The sequence below is a fragment of the Somniosus microcephalus genome, chromosome 4 (genome assembly GCF_052327205.1).
Source record: "Somniosus microcephalus isolate GS21.2 chromosome 4, FLI_Smic_1.0, whole genome shotgun sequence".
NCBI lineage: Eukaryota > Metazoa > Chordata > Chondrichthyes > Squaliformes > Somniosidae > Somniosus > Somniosus microcephalus.
In genome coordinates, this window is record NC_140990.1 from 315031474 (window position 1) to 315051014 (window position 19541).

At 48.3% G+C, this 19541-nt stretch overlaps 1 protein-coding gene across 6 annotated transcripts in view; it reads right to left on the bottom strand.

Annotated features, from left to right (window-relative positions):
• catip (ciliogenesis associated TTC17 interacting protein) overlaps positions 1–19541 on the bottom strand; it is a 61553-nt gene that overhangs the window by 30988 nt on the left and 11024 nt on the right. For all 6 annotated transcript variants that reach the window (XM_085986759.1, XM_085986761.1, XM_085986760.1 and 3 more), the window contains one exon: positions 2865–3106. In XM_085986759.1, coding sequence (XP_085842885.1) covers positions 2865–3106 — 242 coding nt within the window. The remainder of the gene's footprint in view (positions 1–2864; positions 3107–19541) is intronic.

Sequence of the window (19541 nt, forward strand, 5' to 3'; positions counted from 1 at the left end):
ATTTTCAAATTGGTATACCCGGATTCAAAGGAGGGTTGTGAGGTTAAATAACTATCCATCTGGCATCAGTTATTTGCATGTTCTGACTTTCTAACACATCACTTTGTTTCTTACGTTACAATAGTGACTCCAATTCAAAAGTACTTTATTGGCTGTAAAGAGCCTTGGGACATCCTGAGGTTTTGAATGGTGCTACATCAATGCAAATTCTTTCTTTCTTTGGTAAGCTGACACTGTATTTCAGAAGTTACGACTGGGTGTGCTTGGGATAACATTTACAGGAGGCTCCACGACACAGAAAGGTTTGAAAGTCACCTGGAGTAGAGGGAGCTTTGTTCTAGACTTAACCCGTGCTGTACCTGCCCTGGGAGTGTTTGATGGGACACTGTAGAGGGAGCTTTACTCTGTATCTAACCCGTGCTGTACCTGCCCTGGGAGTGGTTGATGGGACACTGTAGAGGGAGCTTTACTCTGTATCTAACCCATGCTGTACCTGCCCTGGGAGTGTTTGATGGGACACTGTAGAGGGAGCTTTACTCTGTATCTAACCCGTGCTGTACCTGCCCTGGGAGTGTTTGATGGGACACTGTAGAGGGAGCTTTACTCTGTATCTAACCCATGCTGTACCTGCCCTGGGAGTGTTTGATGGGACACTGTAGAGGGAGCTTTACTCTGTATCTAACCCGTGCTGTACCTGCCCTGGGAGTGTTTGATGGGACAGTGTAGAGGGAGCTTTACTCTGTATCTAACCCGTGCTGTACCTGCCCTGGGAGTGTTTGATGGGACAGTGTAGAGGGAGCTTTACTCTGTATCTAACCCATGCTGTACCTGCCCTGGGAGTGTTTGATGGGACACTGTAGAGGGAGCTTTACTCTGTATCTAACCCGTGCTGTACCTGCCCTGGGAGTGTTTGATGGGACAGTGTAGAGGGAGCTTTACTCTGTATCTAACCCGTGCTGTACCTGCCCTGGGAGTGTTTGATGGGACAGTGTAGAGGGAGCTTTACTCTGTATCTAACCCGTGCTGTACCTGCCCTGGGAGTGTTTGATGGGACAGTGTAGAGGGAGCTTTACTCTGTATCTAACCCGTGCTGTACCTGCCCTGGGAGTGTTTGATGGGACAGTGTAGAGGGAGCTTTACTCTATATCTAACCCGTGCTGTATCTGCCCTGGGAGTGTTTGATGGGACAGTGTAGAGGGAGCTTTACTCTGTATCTAACCCGTGTTGTACCTGCCCTGTGGGTGTTTGATGGGACAGTGTAGAGGGAGCTTTACTCTGTATCTAACCCGTGCTGTACCTGCCCTGGGAGTGTTTGATGGGACAGTGTAGAGAGAGCTTTACTCTGTATCTAACCCGTGCTGTACCTGCCCTGGGAGTGTTTGATGGGACAGTGTAGAGGGAGCTTTACTCTGTATCTAACCCGTGCTGTACCTGCCCTGGGAGTGTTTGATGGGACAGTGTAGAGGGAGCTTTACTCTGTATCTAACCCGTGCTGTACCTGCCCTGGGAGTGTTTGATGGGACAGTGTAGAGGGAGCTTTACTCTGTATCTAACCCATGCTGTACCTGCCCTGGGAGTGTTTGATGGGACAGTGTAGAGGGAGCTTTACTCTGTATCTAACCCGTGCTGTACCTGCCCTGGGAGTGTTTGATGGGACAGTGTAGAGGGAGCTTTACTCTGTATCTAACCCGTGCTGTACCTGCCCTGGGAGTGTTTGATGGGACAGTGTAGAGGGAGCTTTACTCTGTATCTAACCCGTGCTGTACCTGCCCTGGCTCTGCTGGACTTGGGTATGCTTGATGCTCACAGCCTGTGTCAGACAAGGAAAGTGTTCTATTCCCTGGAGTTAACGTCACAACTTGATGAAGAGACGCACATATATATACACACACACACACGTTTGCACACATGCACATATGACAGTAACTAACGGCGGAGTACAATGAACCACCAAATGGTAGCAATTTCCCTGCCACACTTTCCCTTCAACAAGCTTCTAGTCTCCATTATGTCCCTCTGGTTTTAGTCCCATGCACTAATCTTAGTAGAAAACGCCTTACACACACTACAAGTATTTCACAGACGTGTATATATTTACTGAACAAACATCTACCACCATTCAGTAACCAAGAACTAAAGCCCACAGAGTGATCAAAAAACACTCGCACACTCCACTTTTCCTCTGACCATTTACCAACAAATGCACAAAAAGGTTAATGTTCACATGCGGACGCTGTGCCAATATGAGTATGGGGTACGGTAGCATAGTGGTAATGTTACTGGACTAGTAATCCGGAGATATGAGTTCAAATTCTACCACAGTAGCTGTGGAATTAAAATTTAGTTCATTAAATAAATTAATTTTAAAAAGCTAGTATCAGTAATGGTGACCATGGAGTACCAGATTGTCATAAAAACCCATCTGGTTCACCAATGTCCTTTAGGGAAGGAAATCTGCCGCCCTGACCCGGTCTGGCCTATATGGGACTCCAGACCCACAGCAATGTGGTTGACTCTTAACTGCCCTCTGAAATGGCAGCTCGCCACCTCTTTCCCATGGGCAATTAGGGATAAGTAACAAATACTGGCCTTGCCAGCGAGGCCCACAGCTCGAGAATGAATTAAAAAAAAAATCATACGCCCAACGACGTTACTTGTCTTTAATTTACTAATCCGGCATGCAATTAGCCACATCAGGATTCCCACATGTGGCTAGTGTGTGGGACATCAGTGACGAACAGGCACAGTGCTGACACATGCCTGTGTGTGTTGTCAGACAGTGGAAGGAGCACACGGGATAATGTAATGAGCACAGTCCTGAGTGAGGCTGCTTCTGTCTCCAGCTGTGGAAGGAGGAAACTTACTGATGGAAGCCAGGAAATTGACGGCTTCAGGACTGGCCTTCGGCAAGGTTTCTGGTGGCGGTTGCTCTGGCGGTTCAGGCTTTACCGGGGGAGCCGGCTGATCCAAAGGTTCCGGGTGTCCTTCCATCAGCGCCGAAGGGAAATTTAGTTCCGGGGATGGCGGCTCTCCCGGGGATGACGGCTCTCCCGGGGATGACTGCAGTCCTGGAAAATCACTGGTCGACATTCTGCAACGTGCTGCCCTGCAAAGCAAAGGAAAGCTTCAGTAGCATGGAGGGGCCCGTTCACCTCAGGACTGTACAACTTGTGTGGCTCAAAAAGAATAATTAAGTGCTTCGCTCATCAAGAAAGCAACCTTTCTCCCCCCACAAAATTTCCTCGCCCTTTGCGCCCCTCCCCTCCCCCACCTCCTTTGTAAAGGTGCTGACACATGCTGGGCTGCGTATCTATAGTAACTCATCGTCGCCCATCATGAAGCGGTTGCCCTCAGAACCCTCTCAGAAAAACTGATACCTTCATGCGAGCAGGCGGGAGTTCAAAGTTGCCCGCTCAAAATGACCGCTCTCCAGAGGGGCCAGAACTCCACACTCATCAGAATGATACCAGGGCTAAAAGGGTTAAATTATATGATGACTGCACAGTGTTCAATGCCATTCACAACTCCTCAGATAATGAGGCAGTCCATGCCTGCATGCAACAAGACCTGGACGACACGGCAGGTAACATTCGCGCCACAGAAGTGCCAGGCAATGACTATCTCCAACAAGCGAGAGTCTAACCACCGCCCCTTGACATTCAACGGTATTACCATCGCAGAATCCCCCACCATCAACATCCTGGGGGTCACCATTGACCAGAAACTTAACTAGACCAGCCACATAAATCCTTCTTCTTAGGCAGTCCCTCGGAACCGAGGATGACTTGCTTCGACATTAAAAATGAGTCCACAGGTGACTGATGAGTCCAATGCGGGATCTACAGATTCTGTCACAAGTGGGGCAGATGGTGGTTGAAGGGGCGGGTGGGTGGGGTGCTTGGGTTGACGTGCGCTCCTTGCGCTGCCTGCGCTTGGCTGTGGCAACAAGAGCAGGTCAGAGGCTGGGTATTCTGCGGTGAGTGTCTCACCTCCTGACTCCCCAAAGCCTTTCTACCATCTACAAGGCACAAGTAAGGAGTGTGATGGAATATTCGCCACTTGCCTGGATCAGTGCAGCTCCAACAACACTCAAGCAGTTCGACATCATCCAGGACAAAGCAGCCCACTTGACTGGCACCTCATCTACCACCTTAAACATTCACTCCCTCCACCACCGGCGTACTGTGGCTGCAGTGTGTACCATCTACAAGATGCACTGCAGCAACTCGCCAAGGCTTCTTTGGCAGCACCTCCCAAACCCGCGACCTCTTCCACCTAGAAGGACAAGGGCAGCAGGCGCATGGGAACGCCACCACCTCCAAGTTCCCCTCCAAGTCACACACCATCCTGACTTAGAAGTATATCGCCAATCCTTCATCGTCGCTGGGTCAAAATCCTGGAACTCCCTCCCTAACAGCACCTTCACCACACGGACTGCAGCAGTTCAAGAAGGCGGCTCACCACCACCTTCTCAAGGGCAATTAGGGATGGGCAATAAATGCCGGCCTTGCCAGCGATGCCCTGATCCCATAAAAACGAATACATTTTTTTAAAAAGGACAGATTGCATTGACTAGGCTTGTTTTTACCTCAAGTATAGAAGATTAAGAGGTGCCCTAATTGAGGGATTTAAGATAATTAAGGGATGTTTAAGATGATATAAGGTAAATAGAGAGAAACTATTTCCTCTGGTGGGGGGGGGAGTCCAGAACAAGGGGGCATAACCTTCAAATTAGAGCCAGGCCGTTCAGGGGTGATGTCAGGAAGCACTTCTTCACACAAAGGGTAGTGGAAATCTGGAACTCGCTCCCCCAAAAAGCTGTTGAGGCTGGGGGGTGTCAATTGAAAATTTCAAAAACTGAGATCGATAGATTTTTGTTGGGTAAGGGTATTAAGGGTTTAGGAACCAAGGCGGGTTGATGGAGTTAAGATACAGATCAGCCAGAGATCACACTGAATGGCGGAACAGGCTGGAGGGGGCTGAATGGCTGACTTCTGTTCCTATGCCGACAGGTTTTTTTTCCCGTCCTGATGATGCTGATGGTTGTCGGGGGTTACAGTGCTATCGGTGCTGACCACCTTGCCCCACGGTCACCCAGACAGTGGGTGTTGGGGGGCATCACAGCCTGGCCAAAACCCTGCCTTCGCCCACAGTCCGTGCACATGCACTTACGCACTATCCAGCAGGAAATGAAAGACTTGTATTCATAGAATCATATAATCAGACGGCACAGAAGGAGGCCACTCGACCCATCATGCCTGTACCGGCTCTTTGAAAGAGCTCTCCGATTAGTCCCGCTCCCCCCTGCTCTTATCCCAGAGCCCTGCTGATTTCCCTTTTCAAGTATTTTTCCAGTTCCCTTTTGAAAGTTACCATTGAATCTGCTTCCACCGCCCTTTCAGGCAGCGCGTTCCAGATCATTACAACTCGCTGCGTAAAAACACTTTCCTCATCTTCCCCCCCCCCGCCCTAGCTTTTTTGCCAATTACCTTAAAATCCGTGTCCTCTGGTTACCAACACTCTTGCCAGTGGAAACTGTTTAGAATCATAGAATGGTTACAGCACTGAAGAAGGCCATTCGGCCCATCGAGCCCGTGCCGGCTCTCTGCAAGAGCACTTGAGCTAGTCCCACTCCCCCGCCCTTTCCCCATCGCCTTGCAAATTTCTTTCCTTCAGGTATTTATCCAACTCCCTTTTGAAAGCCGTGATTGAATCTGCCTCCACCACCCTTTCAGGCAGTGCATTCCAGACTTTAACCACTCGCTGCGTAAAAAAGTTTTTTCTTACGTCGCCTTTGGTTCTTTTGCCAATCACCTTAAATCTGTGTCCTCTGGTTCTCGACCCTTCTGCCAATGAGAACAGTTTCTCTCCATCTACTCTGTCCCGACCGCTCAGATTTTGAACACCTCTATCAAATCTCCTCTCAACCTTCTCTGCTCCAAGGAGAACAACCCCAGCTTCTCCAGTCTATCCACGTAACTGAAGTCCCTCATTCCTGGAATCATTCTCGTAAAACTTTTCTGCACCCTCTCTTCTGCCTTCACATCCTTCCTAAAGTGTGGTGAACAGAATTGGACACAGTGCTCCAGTTGGGGCCGAACCAGTGTTTCTCCCCATCTACCTTATCAAAACCCCTCATAATTTTGAATACCTCTATTAAATCTTCCCTTAACCTTCTCTGCTCTAAGGAGAACAGTCCCAGCTTGTCTGGTCTCTCCAGGGCCTTGACGTCCGTTTGAAAGTGCGGTGTCCAGTTACCCTGCGCCTTGTCTGGTGCCTGACTGGTGCTAATGCGGCTGTGGAGAGTACTCAGTATACAACCAGGTGGAGGATAGCGTGCCCATTCACCCAGTCTCGTATGGATCCTGAAACTTGCCTCGTCATTGGAAAAGCTCTTTCAAAGAGCCGGCACAGGCACGATGGGCCAAATGGCCTCCTTCTCATTGAATCTTATAAAATTCTGACAGGACTAGACAGACTAGATGCAGGAAGGCTGTTCCCGATGGTCGGGGAGTCCAGAACCAGGGGTCACAGTCTAAGGATAAGGGGTAAGCCATTTAGGACAGAGATGAGGAGGAATTTCTTCACCCAGAGAGTGGTGAACCTGTGGAATTCTCTACCACAGAAGGCAGTTGAGGCCAATTCATTAAATATATTGAAGAAGGAGTTAGATATATTTCTTAAGGCTAAAGGGATCAAGGAATATGGGGAGAAGGCAGGGACAGGGTACTGTGTTTGGATGATCAGCCATGATCTCATTGAATGGCGGAGCAGGCTCGAGGGGCCGAATGGCCTACTCCTATCTTCTATGTTTCTCTGCTTTATGATTCAAAATGAAACATGTATGATACTGAGGGGGATTGACAGGGTAGATGCTGAGAGGTTGTTTCCCCTGGCTGGAGTGTCTAGAACCAGGGGTCACAGTCTCAGGGTAAGGGGTCATCCATTTAGGACTGAGATGAGGAGGAATTTCTTCACTCAGGGTTGTGTATCTTTGGAATTCTCTGCCCCAAAGGGCTGTGGAGGCTGAATCTTTGTGGATATTCAAGACTGAGATCGATAGATTTTTGGACACTAAGGGAATCAAGGGATATGGGGATCGGGCGGGAAAGTGGAGTTGAGTTAGAGGATAGCCATGATCTTATTGAATGGTGGAGCAGGCTCGAAGGGCCGAATGGCCTGCTCCTAATTCTTATATCAAAAGAAGAACCTGCATTTATTGAGTGGAGCAAAAAAACACCAACAAGAGTTAGTTTGGCTGAACAGCCTATTTCCGTGTTATAATTTCCATTTAGATCCCACAGCACGGTTCCAAGAAGAGCTGGGCATTTCCTCAGGTCGACTGTGCAAAAATAAAACTGGGCATTCATCTTATTGCTGCTTGCTAGACACAAAATTAATAAGGCCATTCAAAAGCAAACCAAGCACTGGGGGTTCATTTCTAGAGTGATCGAATTAAAAAGCAGGGAAGTTAATGTTAAACTTGTATCAAACCTTGGTTAGACCACACTTGGAGTTACTGGGCACAGTTCCGGTCTCCATATTATAAAAGGATATAGGGGCACTGGGGAAGGTGCAAAAAAGATTCACAAAGATGATACCTTCTTCTTCTTTAGTCAGTCCCTCGGAACCGAGGATGACTTGCTTCCACATTAAAAATGAGTTCTCAGGTGACTGATGAGTCCAATGAGGGACCTACAGACTCTGTCACAGGTGGGGCAGACGGTGGTTGAAGGGGTGGGTGGGTGGGGTGCTTGGGTTGACGTGCGCTCCTTGCGCTGCCTGCGCTTGGCTTCCGCTTGCTCCCGGCGAAGAGACTCGAGATGTTCGGCGCCTTCCTGGATGCTTCTCCTCCTTTGTGCGGTCTTGGGCCAGGGATTCCCAGGTGTCGGTGGGGATGTTACACTTTTTCAAGGAGGCTTTGAGGGTGTCCTTGAAGCGTTTCCTCTGCCCACCTGGGGCTCTCTTGCCGTGCCGGAGCTCCGAGTAGAGCGCTTGTTTTGGGAGTCTCGTATCGGGCATGCGGACAATGTGACCCGTCCATCGGAGCTGATTGAGCGTGGTCAGAGCTTCGATGCTGGGGATGTTGGCCTAAGCAAGAACACTGACGTTGGTGCGCCTATCCTGCCAATGGATTTGCAGAGGCAGTGTTGGTGATACCTCTCCAGTGCTTTGAGGTGCCTGCTGTACATGGTCCATGTCTCTGAGGCATACAGCAGGGCGGGTATCACTGCTGCCCTGTAGACCATGAGCTTAGTGCTGGGTTTGAGGTCCTGGTCTTCAAACACTCCCTTCCTCAGGCGACCGAAGGCTGCACTGGCACACTGAAGGCGGTGTTGGACTTCGTCGTCGACGTCTGTCCTTGTTGACAGTAGGCTCCCGAGGTATGGAAAGTGGTCCACGTTGTCCAAGGCCTTGTCGTGGATTTTGATAATGGGGGGCAGCACTGTGTGGCGGGGGCAGGTTGGTAGAGGACCTTTGTCTTACGGATGTTTAGCCCATGCTCTCGTACGCTTCGGTGAAGGTGTTGATGATGGTTTGGAGTTCGACCTCTGAGTGAGCGCAGATGCAAGCATCGTCTGCATACTGTAATTCGACGACAGAGGATGGGACGACCTTGGATCTGGACTGGAGGCGACGGAGGTTGAACAGTTTCCCGTTTGTTCTGCAAATTAGCTCCACTCCAGTGGGGAGCTTACTGAGGGTGAGATGGAGCATTGCAGCAAAGAAGATCGAGAAGAGCGTTGGTGCGATGACACAGCCTTGCTTGACCCCGGTTCGTACGTGAATTGGGTCTGTGGTGGAACCGTTGGTCAGGATCACGGCTCGCATGTCGTCGTGAAGGAGGCGGAGGATAGTGACAAACTTTTGAGGGCAGCCGAATTTGAGGAGGACACGCCATAATCCCTCACGGTTGACAGTGTCGAAGGCCTTTGTGAGATCAAAGAAGGCCATGTACAGTGGTTGGTGCTGTTCCCTGCATTTCTCTTGTAATTGACGTGTGGTGAAGATCATGTCCATTGTGCCCCTTAGTGGGCGGAATCCGTATTGCGACTCTGGGAGGAGCTCTTCGGCCACTGGGAGAAGGCGATTGAGGAGGATTCTTGCGATGACTTTCCCTGTGGCAGACAGCAGGAAAACTCCTCTGTAATTACCGCAATCGGACTTGTCACCTTTCTTGAAGATGGTCACAATTACGGCGTCTCTGAGATCCCCTGGCATGCTCTCCTCCTTCCAGATAAGAGAAATGAGTTCATGAATTCGCGCCAGTAGTGCTTCTCCGCCATGCTTTAGTGCCTCGACGGGGATTCCATCTGCTCCTGAGGCCTTGTTGTTCTTCAGTTGTCGGATGGCCTTTTCAACCTCATGCCGGGCTGGGGTTGTGCTGAGATGGTGGCGGGTAGCATGCTGTGGGATGGAGTTGAGGACACTCATGTTGAAGACAGAGTCATGGTTAAGGAGATCTTTGAAGTGCTCCTTCCAGCGGGCACTGACTGCTTCCCTGTCCTTGATGAGTACCTCTCCGTTCTTGGCCCACAGTGAGGAAGGGCCTTGGGTGCTTGGGCCGTAGATGGTCTTGACTGTGCTAAAGAATCCACGCACGTTGTGGTTGTCGGCTAGCTGCTGGATCTCCTGCGCGTTCTCCACCCACCATCTGTTCCTTAGGTCGCGAGTTTTTTGTTGGACCTCGGCCTTCAGGCTTCTGTAGAGCTGCTTTCTTGCTCTCAAGTTTTGTTGCTGTTTCCAGATCGGAAATGCCTTGTGCTTGCGGCTTATTAGCTCCTGGATCTCCAGAACTGAGAGGTTATACCTATCAGGAAAGACTGAACAGGCTGGGGCTCTTTTCTCTAGAAACAAGAAGGCTGAGGGGAGACCTGATCGAGGTCTTTAAGATTATGAAAGGGTTCGATAGGGTAGATGTAGAGAAGATGTTTCCACTTGTGGGGGAGACCAGAACTAGGGGCCATCAATATAAGATAGTCACTAATAATTCCAATAGGAAATTCAGGAGGAACTTCTTTACCCAGAGAGTGGTGAGAATGTGGAACTCGCTACCACAGGGAGTGGTTGAGGCGAATAGTATAGATGCATTTAAGGGGAAGCTAGATAAGTACATGAGGGAGAAAGGAATAGAAGGTTATGCTGATGGAGTTAGATGAAGTAGGGTGGGAGGAGGCTCATGTGGAGCATAAACACCGACACAGACCAGTTGGGCCAATTAGCCTGTTTCTGTGCTGTAAAGTCTATGTAATTCTATGTAATGCAGGTCCCCGGTGTTTTGAAGCACTTCATATCCAATGGATTACTTTCGGAGTGCAGTCACTGTTGTAATGTAGGCAAATTTGGCAGCCAATTTGCGCACAGCAAGCTCCAACAAGCAGCAAATGAATGATCAATGAATGTTTTTGGGTGGCGTTGGTTGAACGATAAATGAGCGAACATCAGAGGAAGTTACTGCTCTCTCCAAATAATGCCATGGGACCCTTTGCGCCCACCTCAACAGCAGCTTTGGTTTAATGCCGCCACTGAAAGGTGGCATCCCTGGCACTATGTGCCCAAGTCCTGGTGTGTGGCTTTGCTGTTTCAGAGGGATTCGATCCCACAAACCTTTAAGGCATGGGAGTGCTAACCAACTGAGACAAGCCTAAACGTGAATCGTCTCTCCACTACCAGTAGTGAATTGGACTACTTCTGGTTTTGGACCAAGAGTGGAGAACTTTATGTAATCTGTTAGAATCGCACAGCACAGAAGGAGGGCATTCAGCCCATCGCGGCTGTGCCAGCACTTTGAAAGAGCTATCCAATCACTCACACTCTCCCTGTTCTTTACCCATAGCCGTGCAATTTAAGTATTTATCCAATTCCTTTTTGAAAGTTACTATTGAATCTGCTTCCACCGCCTTGTGATCTGGACCAGATATTCGTGTCGTTGATATTGGTGTCCTATTTGATCCTGAGATGAGCTTCTGACCCCATAATCTTCTCATAGAAACATAGAAGATAGGAGCAGGAGTAGGCCATTCGGCCCCTCGAGCCTGCTCCACCATTCAATGAGATCATGGCTGATCATCCAAACTCAGTACCCTGTCCCTGCTTTCTCCCCATATCCCTTGATCCCTTTAGCCTTAAGTGATCCCTTTAGCCTTAATCTCAATCCCTAAGACCGCCTACTGACTCTGCCCCTGCCTCAGCTCATCTGCTGCTGAAACCCTCATTAATGCCTCTCGTTACCTCCAGACTATTTCAATGCTCTCCTGCTCGGGAACTCATCCAAAACTCTGCTGCCAGTACTCTAACTCGCACCGAGTCCCGTTCACCCATCACCCCTGTGCTCACTGCCCCGTGTCCTAACTCGCACCGAGTCCCGTTCACCCATCACCCCTGTGCTCACTGTCCCGTGTCCTAACTCGCACCGAGTCCCGTTCACCCATCACCCCTGTGCTCACTGCCCCGTGTCCTAACTCGCACCGAGTCCCGTTCACCCATCACCCCTGTGCTCACTGCCCCGTGTCCTAACTCGCACCAAGTCCCGTTCACCCATCACCCCTGTGCTCACTGTCCCGTGTCCTAACTCGCACCGAGTCCCGTTCACCCATCACCCCTGTGCTCACTGCCCCGTGTCCTAACTTGCACTGAGTCCCGTTCACCCATCACCCCTGTGCTCACTGCCCCGTGTCCTAACTCGCACCGAGTCCCATTCACCCATCACCCCTGTGCTCACTGCCCCGTGTCCTAACTCACACCGAGTCCCGTTCACCCATCACCCCTGTGCTCACTGCCCCGTGTCCTAACTCGCACCAAGTCCCGTTCACCCATCACCCGCTGTGCTCACTGCCCCGTGTCCTAACTCGCACCGAGTCCCGTTCACCCATCACCCCTGTGTTCGCTGACCTACACTGGCTCCCGGTCCAACAATGCCTCAATTTTAAAATTCTCATCCTTGTGTTCAAATCCCTCCATGGAATATCGTAACACGAGTAGACCATTCAGCCCCTCGAGCCTGTTCCACTATTCAATTAGATCATGGCTTATCTCCACCTACCTGCCTTGGCTTTGTAACCATTAATACCCTCGCCCCTCCCTATTTCTGTAACCTCCTCCAGCCCTATGACCCTCCAAAATCTCTGCGTTCCTCCAATTCTGGCTTCTTGCGCATCTCCGATTTTCCTCACTCCACCATCGGCGGCCGTGCCTTCAGCTGCCTGGGCCCTACGCTCTGGAATCCCCTCTCTACCTCTCTCTCCCTCTCAAAGATGTTCCTTAAAGCCTACCTCTTTGACCACCCGTGTTATTATCTCCTTACGTGGCTCGTGTCAAAATTTGTTTGTGAGGCGCTATATAAGTGCAAGTTGTTATCGTGTAACCCAGGGATGTAACAATAGCATCCACTTGTGATCTGGACCAGATATTCATGTCTTTTGCATGCGTGCTTCTTCAGTCTCTCCGAAGATAGACCGAGCATACACTTGGCGAGATGAGGATTGATGCTTTACTTCACATACAGAATAGCCATTAAGATCATGCTCACTAAATTAAATCCATACAATTTATCTTCACAATACAGTAAAGAAAATATATGCCAAGCAACCCCACATCAGTGAGTCATCTAACTTGACTTGAACGTAAAAAAATCCTCTGCATTCTGGCCTTCAGCCTAGGGCAGAATCTCGTCTCCCTGCAGTCTCCTGTCTATTCTTCCTCCACTGTCAACTTTTAGTCATAACTGACTAACCCTCCCACCCAAGAACAGAATCCACCAGCCAAACTTGGCAATGACCCCTGTTGAGTTTAAACGAATAGAGTTGTCACCTCAATGTGAACCGTAGAATTTAAACAATCTTCCATTGTCACATCACACTGCTTCAGAAGCCCCATCTGAATCTTAATCTACACTGTCTTGTGAATTTAAGAAAGAAAGATTGGCATTTATGTAGCGCCTTTCACGACGTCCCAAAGCACTTTGCAGCCAATGAAGCACTTTTTTAAAGTGTAGTCGCTGTTGTAATGTAGGAAACACAGCAGCCACTTTGTACACTGCAAGCTCCCACAAACAGCAATGTGATAATGACCAGATCATCTGTTTTTTAGTGATGTTGGTTGAGGGATAAACATTGGCCAGGACACTGGGGAGAACTCGCCTGCTCTTCTTCGAAATAGTGCCATGGAATCTGTTGTGTATGTAACCGTTTACCTTTAAGGGAACTATAGAATGTAACCGTTCGCCTTTAAGAGCACTACTTTAGGGTGGCACTATCTATTGGCTCATGTATACTGTAATACCGATAGTGACCACACCAGTATATAAGGGTTGTGATACGTTAACTAGGGCAGAATCGCCCGAGCCTCTGAATAGTAAAGACGTGTTTTATTTTGTTAACAGTGGAGTCTGTGATTATTTATAATACAACCCACAGACTTAACATTGGCGACGAGTCAGGATTCGAACCCTGCGGCAGTTGTTCCACGGCGGCTTCGTCCGAAGACAGGACGTTGAAGAGAGGTTTCAATCCTCACCAGTCTGGAACCGACAGGCTGGAAGCGACAGGCATTAGGGCCCTGAAGCCTCCATAACCTCGTGGGTAAGCCGCAGCGTTGGCTGCAAAGACAGGGCGATCGCAATCCCTGATAAGAGCCGCGGTGAAACGCGCGAGCGGGTAAGCCAGAGCCCGGGAGGGAGCGAGCAAGAGCCGCGCGAGCGGGTGAGCCAGAGGCCGGGGGCCGCTTTCAAGTGCGAGGCGCAGCCGGGCCATCGATCGCATCCGCTGATAAGGGCCGCACTCGGGCTGAAAGTCAGCGTCGGGGAACGGGTGATAACCGCCATTGAAGTGGGCGGAGAGCGCCGAGAAGCGCGGGAAAACCGCCATCGAAGTGGGCGGGGAGAGCGAGAAGCGCGGGAAAGCCGCCATTTTTCGCGGGGAAACCGCTGAAGAAGAAGGAAGAAGCGGGAAACCGCCATCTTGGAAATTATTAAGAATTTCAGGAAAGTAATAAGATTTTTCAGAAAGGCTGGTGTGTTCTCAAGAAGAGAGGGAAAATAAGTATAAGTACAGCAATACTTGTGGTGTTCTCAAGAAGAGAGAAGAAAATTAATAATAAGTAAAGTAATACTTGTACTGTACTCGAAAAGAGAAGATGCCTAAGCGAGGAAATATTAATGATTTTAATGCTGAAATAGAAGACAGGGCCACGTATGGGGAACGCATAGGAATATATTGCGTAGCCATATACGACAAGGCAATAACTTTGTTAAATTCGATGGGAGCAAAAACATACGGGCTCTTGAAACATCTAATAGCACCAGTTAAACCAGTGGACCAGACCTTCGAAGAGATCGTAGCAGTGCTGAAGGATCAAATTACTGCAAGCACTTCCAAATGCTACCGTTGTGGAAAGACAACGCACGACCAGAATCAGTGCTGGTTTAAGAATCAAGAGTGCAGGAAATGTGGCAAACTGGGTCACATCGCGAAGGTATGCAGGTCCAGAAAGAAGACCAACAAACAAAGGAAGCCACCACCACAAGAAAAGTACAACAAGGTGCATCAGGTGGCTGAAAAGAGTTCAGACGAACAAAATTCAGACTCAGACCCAAACAGCCAGGAGTTGGATAGTCTGAGAATCCACAATGTGGGTAAAGTAACTGATCTACAGACGATCTGGGTCACACTAAAAATAGCTGGAGTCCAAGTACGAATGGAGCTGGACACGGGATCAGCTGTATCAGTCATCAACCAAAAGGACTACCACCGACTATTCTCTCACATACCCTTAAGAAATACCAAGTTCGTATTACAGACATACACGGGGCATCGCGTATACCCCATGGGGAAAATAAGAGTCAAGGTGAGAGATAGGGGTAAAGTACACCCAAGAATGAATTTGTACGTACTACCTGAGGGAGGACCACCACTTCTAGGACGGGAGTGGATCAAGAAAATAGACATGGAATGGCACTACCGACAAGCAATGACGAGTGAGGACTCGGTGCAGACAAGCAGCTCAGACTCTGAGCCGGAAGACGATAAGTCCAGCTTATGTATGAAAAACAAGGTTAACATTAACTCACGGACTAAGGTTGGAAAATCGATGGCGTGCATAAAGACAGAGAATTCTGACTCTGTTCAAGCTACAGACATATGCATTACGGAGGAACACCGGGCTCGAACTCAACGCTATTTCAAAGTACAACAACAATTAGAACAATTAAGTTACCGCCTCGTACAAGAGATGAAAACAATGAAAAAGTTCTATGACACCGAATGGGAGAGTCTGGAAAGACAACAGAACCTACTGGCTCAAGCAGAGAGCGACCATAGAGCCATCGTGACCAATTACCGATCACATCTCCCTGATGATGTTCAGGGGTTAGAATATTTGCATGATCTAGAGATACAGCAGAAGGGCAAATCACGCTGCACTGAGGGTTTTGTTCTGCAATTAGAGACGGAGCTAGTGCAGGCAAAGTTAAGAGAAGTTGAATCACAGGGTGCTCTTAAGGAGATGCAGAAACAAATCTTGGACATGGAAAAGAGAAACGCTTCTTTACCTGATGAGAATAATGTGGCCATGTTGCAAGAGGAGCTTATAGGGGCGAAACTGAAAGAAGCTAAGCAAAGGATGTTGGAACTTGAAACGCAGAACCAAATCAGCGGTAATCAGCTATGTCAAGCAGAGAAGGAGTGCAAGGGTCTACATGAGAAGGTGCAATATCTCTCAGCCCAAAATAAGGGACTGCTCACTCAGTTAAATGAAAGTAAACGGGAAATGGCTGAGATGGACTGCAAGAATAAAGAAGAGTTGATGGCAGTGAGACTCCGAGAGGCAGATAGCATAGCAGCCTTGGCTGAACTCCAACAGGAAATTGCGAAAGAAACAAATGAAGAGGAATCTTCAGGAAGCCAGGATTTTATTCCAGTTCTTCTCTACGACTCCTTACAAGCAGAGTGCGAGAAGTTGAAAAAACAGTATGAACAGGCCCAGACTACAATTCTGGAGGGGGTTAACTCAGCAACCTCCGAAAAGCTAGTTTCGTTGGAAGTATATGAGCAACTAAAGGTTGAACATGAGCAAGAAGTCCAAAGGCTGCAGGAAATTCTTGAGGAGCTCAGGGCCAAGACAGACTCATCGGTAGAAGTTCCATACATAGATGAGGATGTAGAGGTGAAAGACATGGCAGAACTCATAAAAATATGGAAGGAAGCCCAAGACAAATATGAGGCGGCAATTACCGAGGTTGACCGACTTGAAGAACAGTTTCAACTGGGAATGGGCCCTGAACATGAGCTAGAGAGCATCGAGGCGCAACTTCTCCAAGCACTGGAAGCCAAAGTACAAGAGGAAGAGAAGATGAAAGCATTGGAGAAAATGATGGATGAAATGGAGGAGTACGCTGAATTACGTCCAGGGGAACAGGAGAATGGGGAAACAGCTACTTCAGTAGAAGGATTAAATAGCCTGATAACGAAATCCCTGAAGGAAGGGAAAGGATTGAACGCACAAATGAGGCCAGGAGGGAAGGAAGGGCAGACATCCGAGGAAGAGCAGGATGAATATGATTGCTTGAAGAAGGGTTTTGACCTGTTGAGTGACACCGAATGTTATGAGGATGTGGTCTGCCCAAATTGTGATGGGAACTCCCAAAGTGCTGAAATCCTGAGGAAGCACTTAAGGTCTAAGGAACATAGAGAGTTGGTGGCGCTACAGATGGCAGCCGGGAAAAGAGCTCGGAGAGTTTCAAAAAGGCAGAAAAGAAAAAGAAGAAGCAGAAAATAATAACTGTTTAAAAGATTATTACTTCTACTACCTCAGTCCGAACACTACGAAAGGTGCTAAATTTGTCAAAAAAATCCAGGGACATTATCAAGACAGCCAGTGGGTTGTATAAGTCCGCACTGCTGGTTCAACAGGACGAAAGTACAAGCTGTAAAAAAAAAAGGCTATGGAGGATGCTGTCTGGAACGAATTAATACCAGAGACTGAATTTATGAACTGTTCCCACAGAGACTGAACCTGTAAACTGATTCCACTGAGAGTATGTTTGTAAACTGTTATATGACGTTGACTCCATTGAGAGTATATCTGTAAATTGTTATATGACGTTGACTCCATCGAGAGTATATCTGCAAACTGTTTATATAAAGTTGAAGATTGTATGTTTAACGGGATTCTGTAAGTAATAAGCTAGGAAGGGAGGAGTGTTGTGTATGTAACCGTTTACCTTTAAGGGAACTATAGAATGTAACCGTTCGCCTTTAAGAGCACTACTTTAGGGTGGCACTATCTATTGGCTCATGTATACTGTAATACCGATAGTGACCACACCAGTATATAAGGGTTGTGATACGTTAACTAGGGCAGAATCGCCCGAGCCTCTGAATAGTAAAGACGTGTTTTATTTTGTTAACAGTGGAGTCTGTGATTATTTATAATACAACCCACAGACTTAACAGAATCCTTTACGTCCACCTGAGAAGGCAGATAGGGCCTCAGTTTAACATCTCATCCGAAAGACGGCACCTCAGACAGTGCAGCACTCCCTCAGTGCTGGCACTGGGGGTGTCAGCCTAGATTTTTGTGCTCAAGTCTCTTGGAGTGGGGCTTGAACCCACGACCTTCTGATTTAGAGATGAGAGTGCTGCCCACTGAGCCACAGCTGACACCAGTTAGCTCAATAGTAGCATTTTTAGCATATATTGCACCAAGGTCCCCTGGTGGTAACATCGGCAGAAATCCCAAAACATGATGAGTGCCGTATCACGTCCTCAGGGCATCCGAAAGTGTATTACTGTTAATGGATTGCTATGTAGGCAAATGCAGCAGCCAACTGTGAAAAGCAAGGTCCCACCAACAGGAAATGAGGTGAATGGCCAGGCCTTGGAGAGGGTACAGAGGAGATTTACTAGAATGGGCCAAGGGATGACAGATTTCAGTCATGTGGAGAGACTGGGGTTGTTCTCCTTACTGCACCAACTTGCATTTATTTACGAGTATCACTTGTGGCTCAGTGGGTAGCACACTCGCCTCTGAGTCAGAAGGTTGTGGGTTCAAATCCTACTCCAGGGACTTGAGCACATGAAGCTAGGCTGACACTCCAGTGCACAACTGAGGGAGTGCTGCACTGTCGGAGGTGCCGTCTTTCGGATGAGGCGTTAAACCAAGCATCTGCCCTCTCAGGTGGACGTAAAAGATCCCATGGCACTATTTCGAAGAAGAGCAGGGGGGTTATCCCCAGTGTCCCAGGCCAATATTTATCCCTCAACCAACACAACAAAAACAGATGATCTGGTCATTATCACATTGCTGTTTGTGGGAGCTTGCTGTGTGCAAATTGGCTGCCGCGTTTCCCACATTACAACAGTGACTCCACTTCAAAAGTACTTCATTGACTGTATAGCGCTTTGAGATGTCCGGTGGTCGTGAAAGGCGCTGTAGAAATGCAAGTCTTCTATAGTGCCCATAATGTAGTAAAATGTGCCAAGTTGCTTCACAGGAGCGATTATCAAACAAAATTTGACACCGAGCCACATAATGAGTTATTAGGACAGATGACCAAAAGCTTGGTTAACGAGGTAGGTTTGAAGGAGCATCTTAAAGAAAGAGGAGGAGGTAGAGAGGCGAAGGGTTAGGGAGGGAATGCCAGAGTTCAGGGCCTAGGCAGTTGAAAACACGATCGCCACTGCAGGGAAGGTTAACAGTAGATTTGATCGAGCTTTTCAAAATCATGAATGATTTTAACAAAATTAGGGCTCATGGGATTGGGGGTAATATACTAGCATGGATTGAGGATTGGTTAATGGACAGAAAACAGAGAATAGGAATAAACGGGTCATTTTTGGGTTGGCAGACTGTAACTAGTGGGGTACCGCAAGGATCAGTGTTTGGGCCTCAGCTATTCACAATCTACATCAATGATTTGGATGAGGGGACCAAATGTAATATATCCAAGTTTGCTGATGATACAAAGCTGGGTGGGAATGTAAGTTGTGAGGAGGATGCAAGGAGGCTTCAAGGGGATATAGACAGGCCAAGTGAGTGGGCAAGAACATGGCAAATGGAATATAATGTGGAGAAATGTGAAGTTATCCACTTTGGTAGGAAAAATAGAAAAGCAGAGTGTTTTTTAAATGGTGAGAGATTGGGAAATGTTGGTGTTCAGAGGGACCTGGGTATCCTTGTACACGAATCACTGAAAGTTAACGTAGAAACATAGAAGATAGGAGCAGGAGTAGGCCATTCGGCCCCTCGAGCCTGTTCCGCCATTTAATGAGATCATGGCTGATCATCCAAATTCAGTACCCTGTCCCTGCTTTCTCCCCATATCCCTTGAGAAATATATCTAACTCCTTCTTGAGTATATTTAATGACTTGGCCTCAACTGCCTTCTGTGGTAGAGAATTCCACAGGTTCACCACTCTCTGGGTGAAGAAATTCCTCCTCATCTCAGTCCGAAATGGCTTATCACTTACCCTTAGACTGTGTCCCCTGGTTCTGGACGCCCCCGCCATCGGGAAAATCCTTCCTGCATCTAGTCTGTCTAGTCC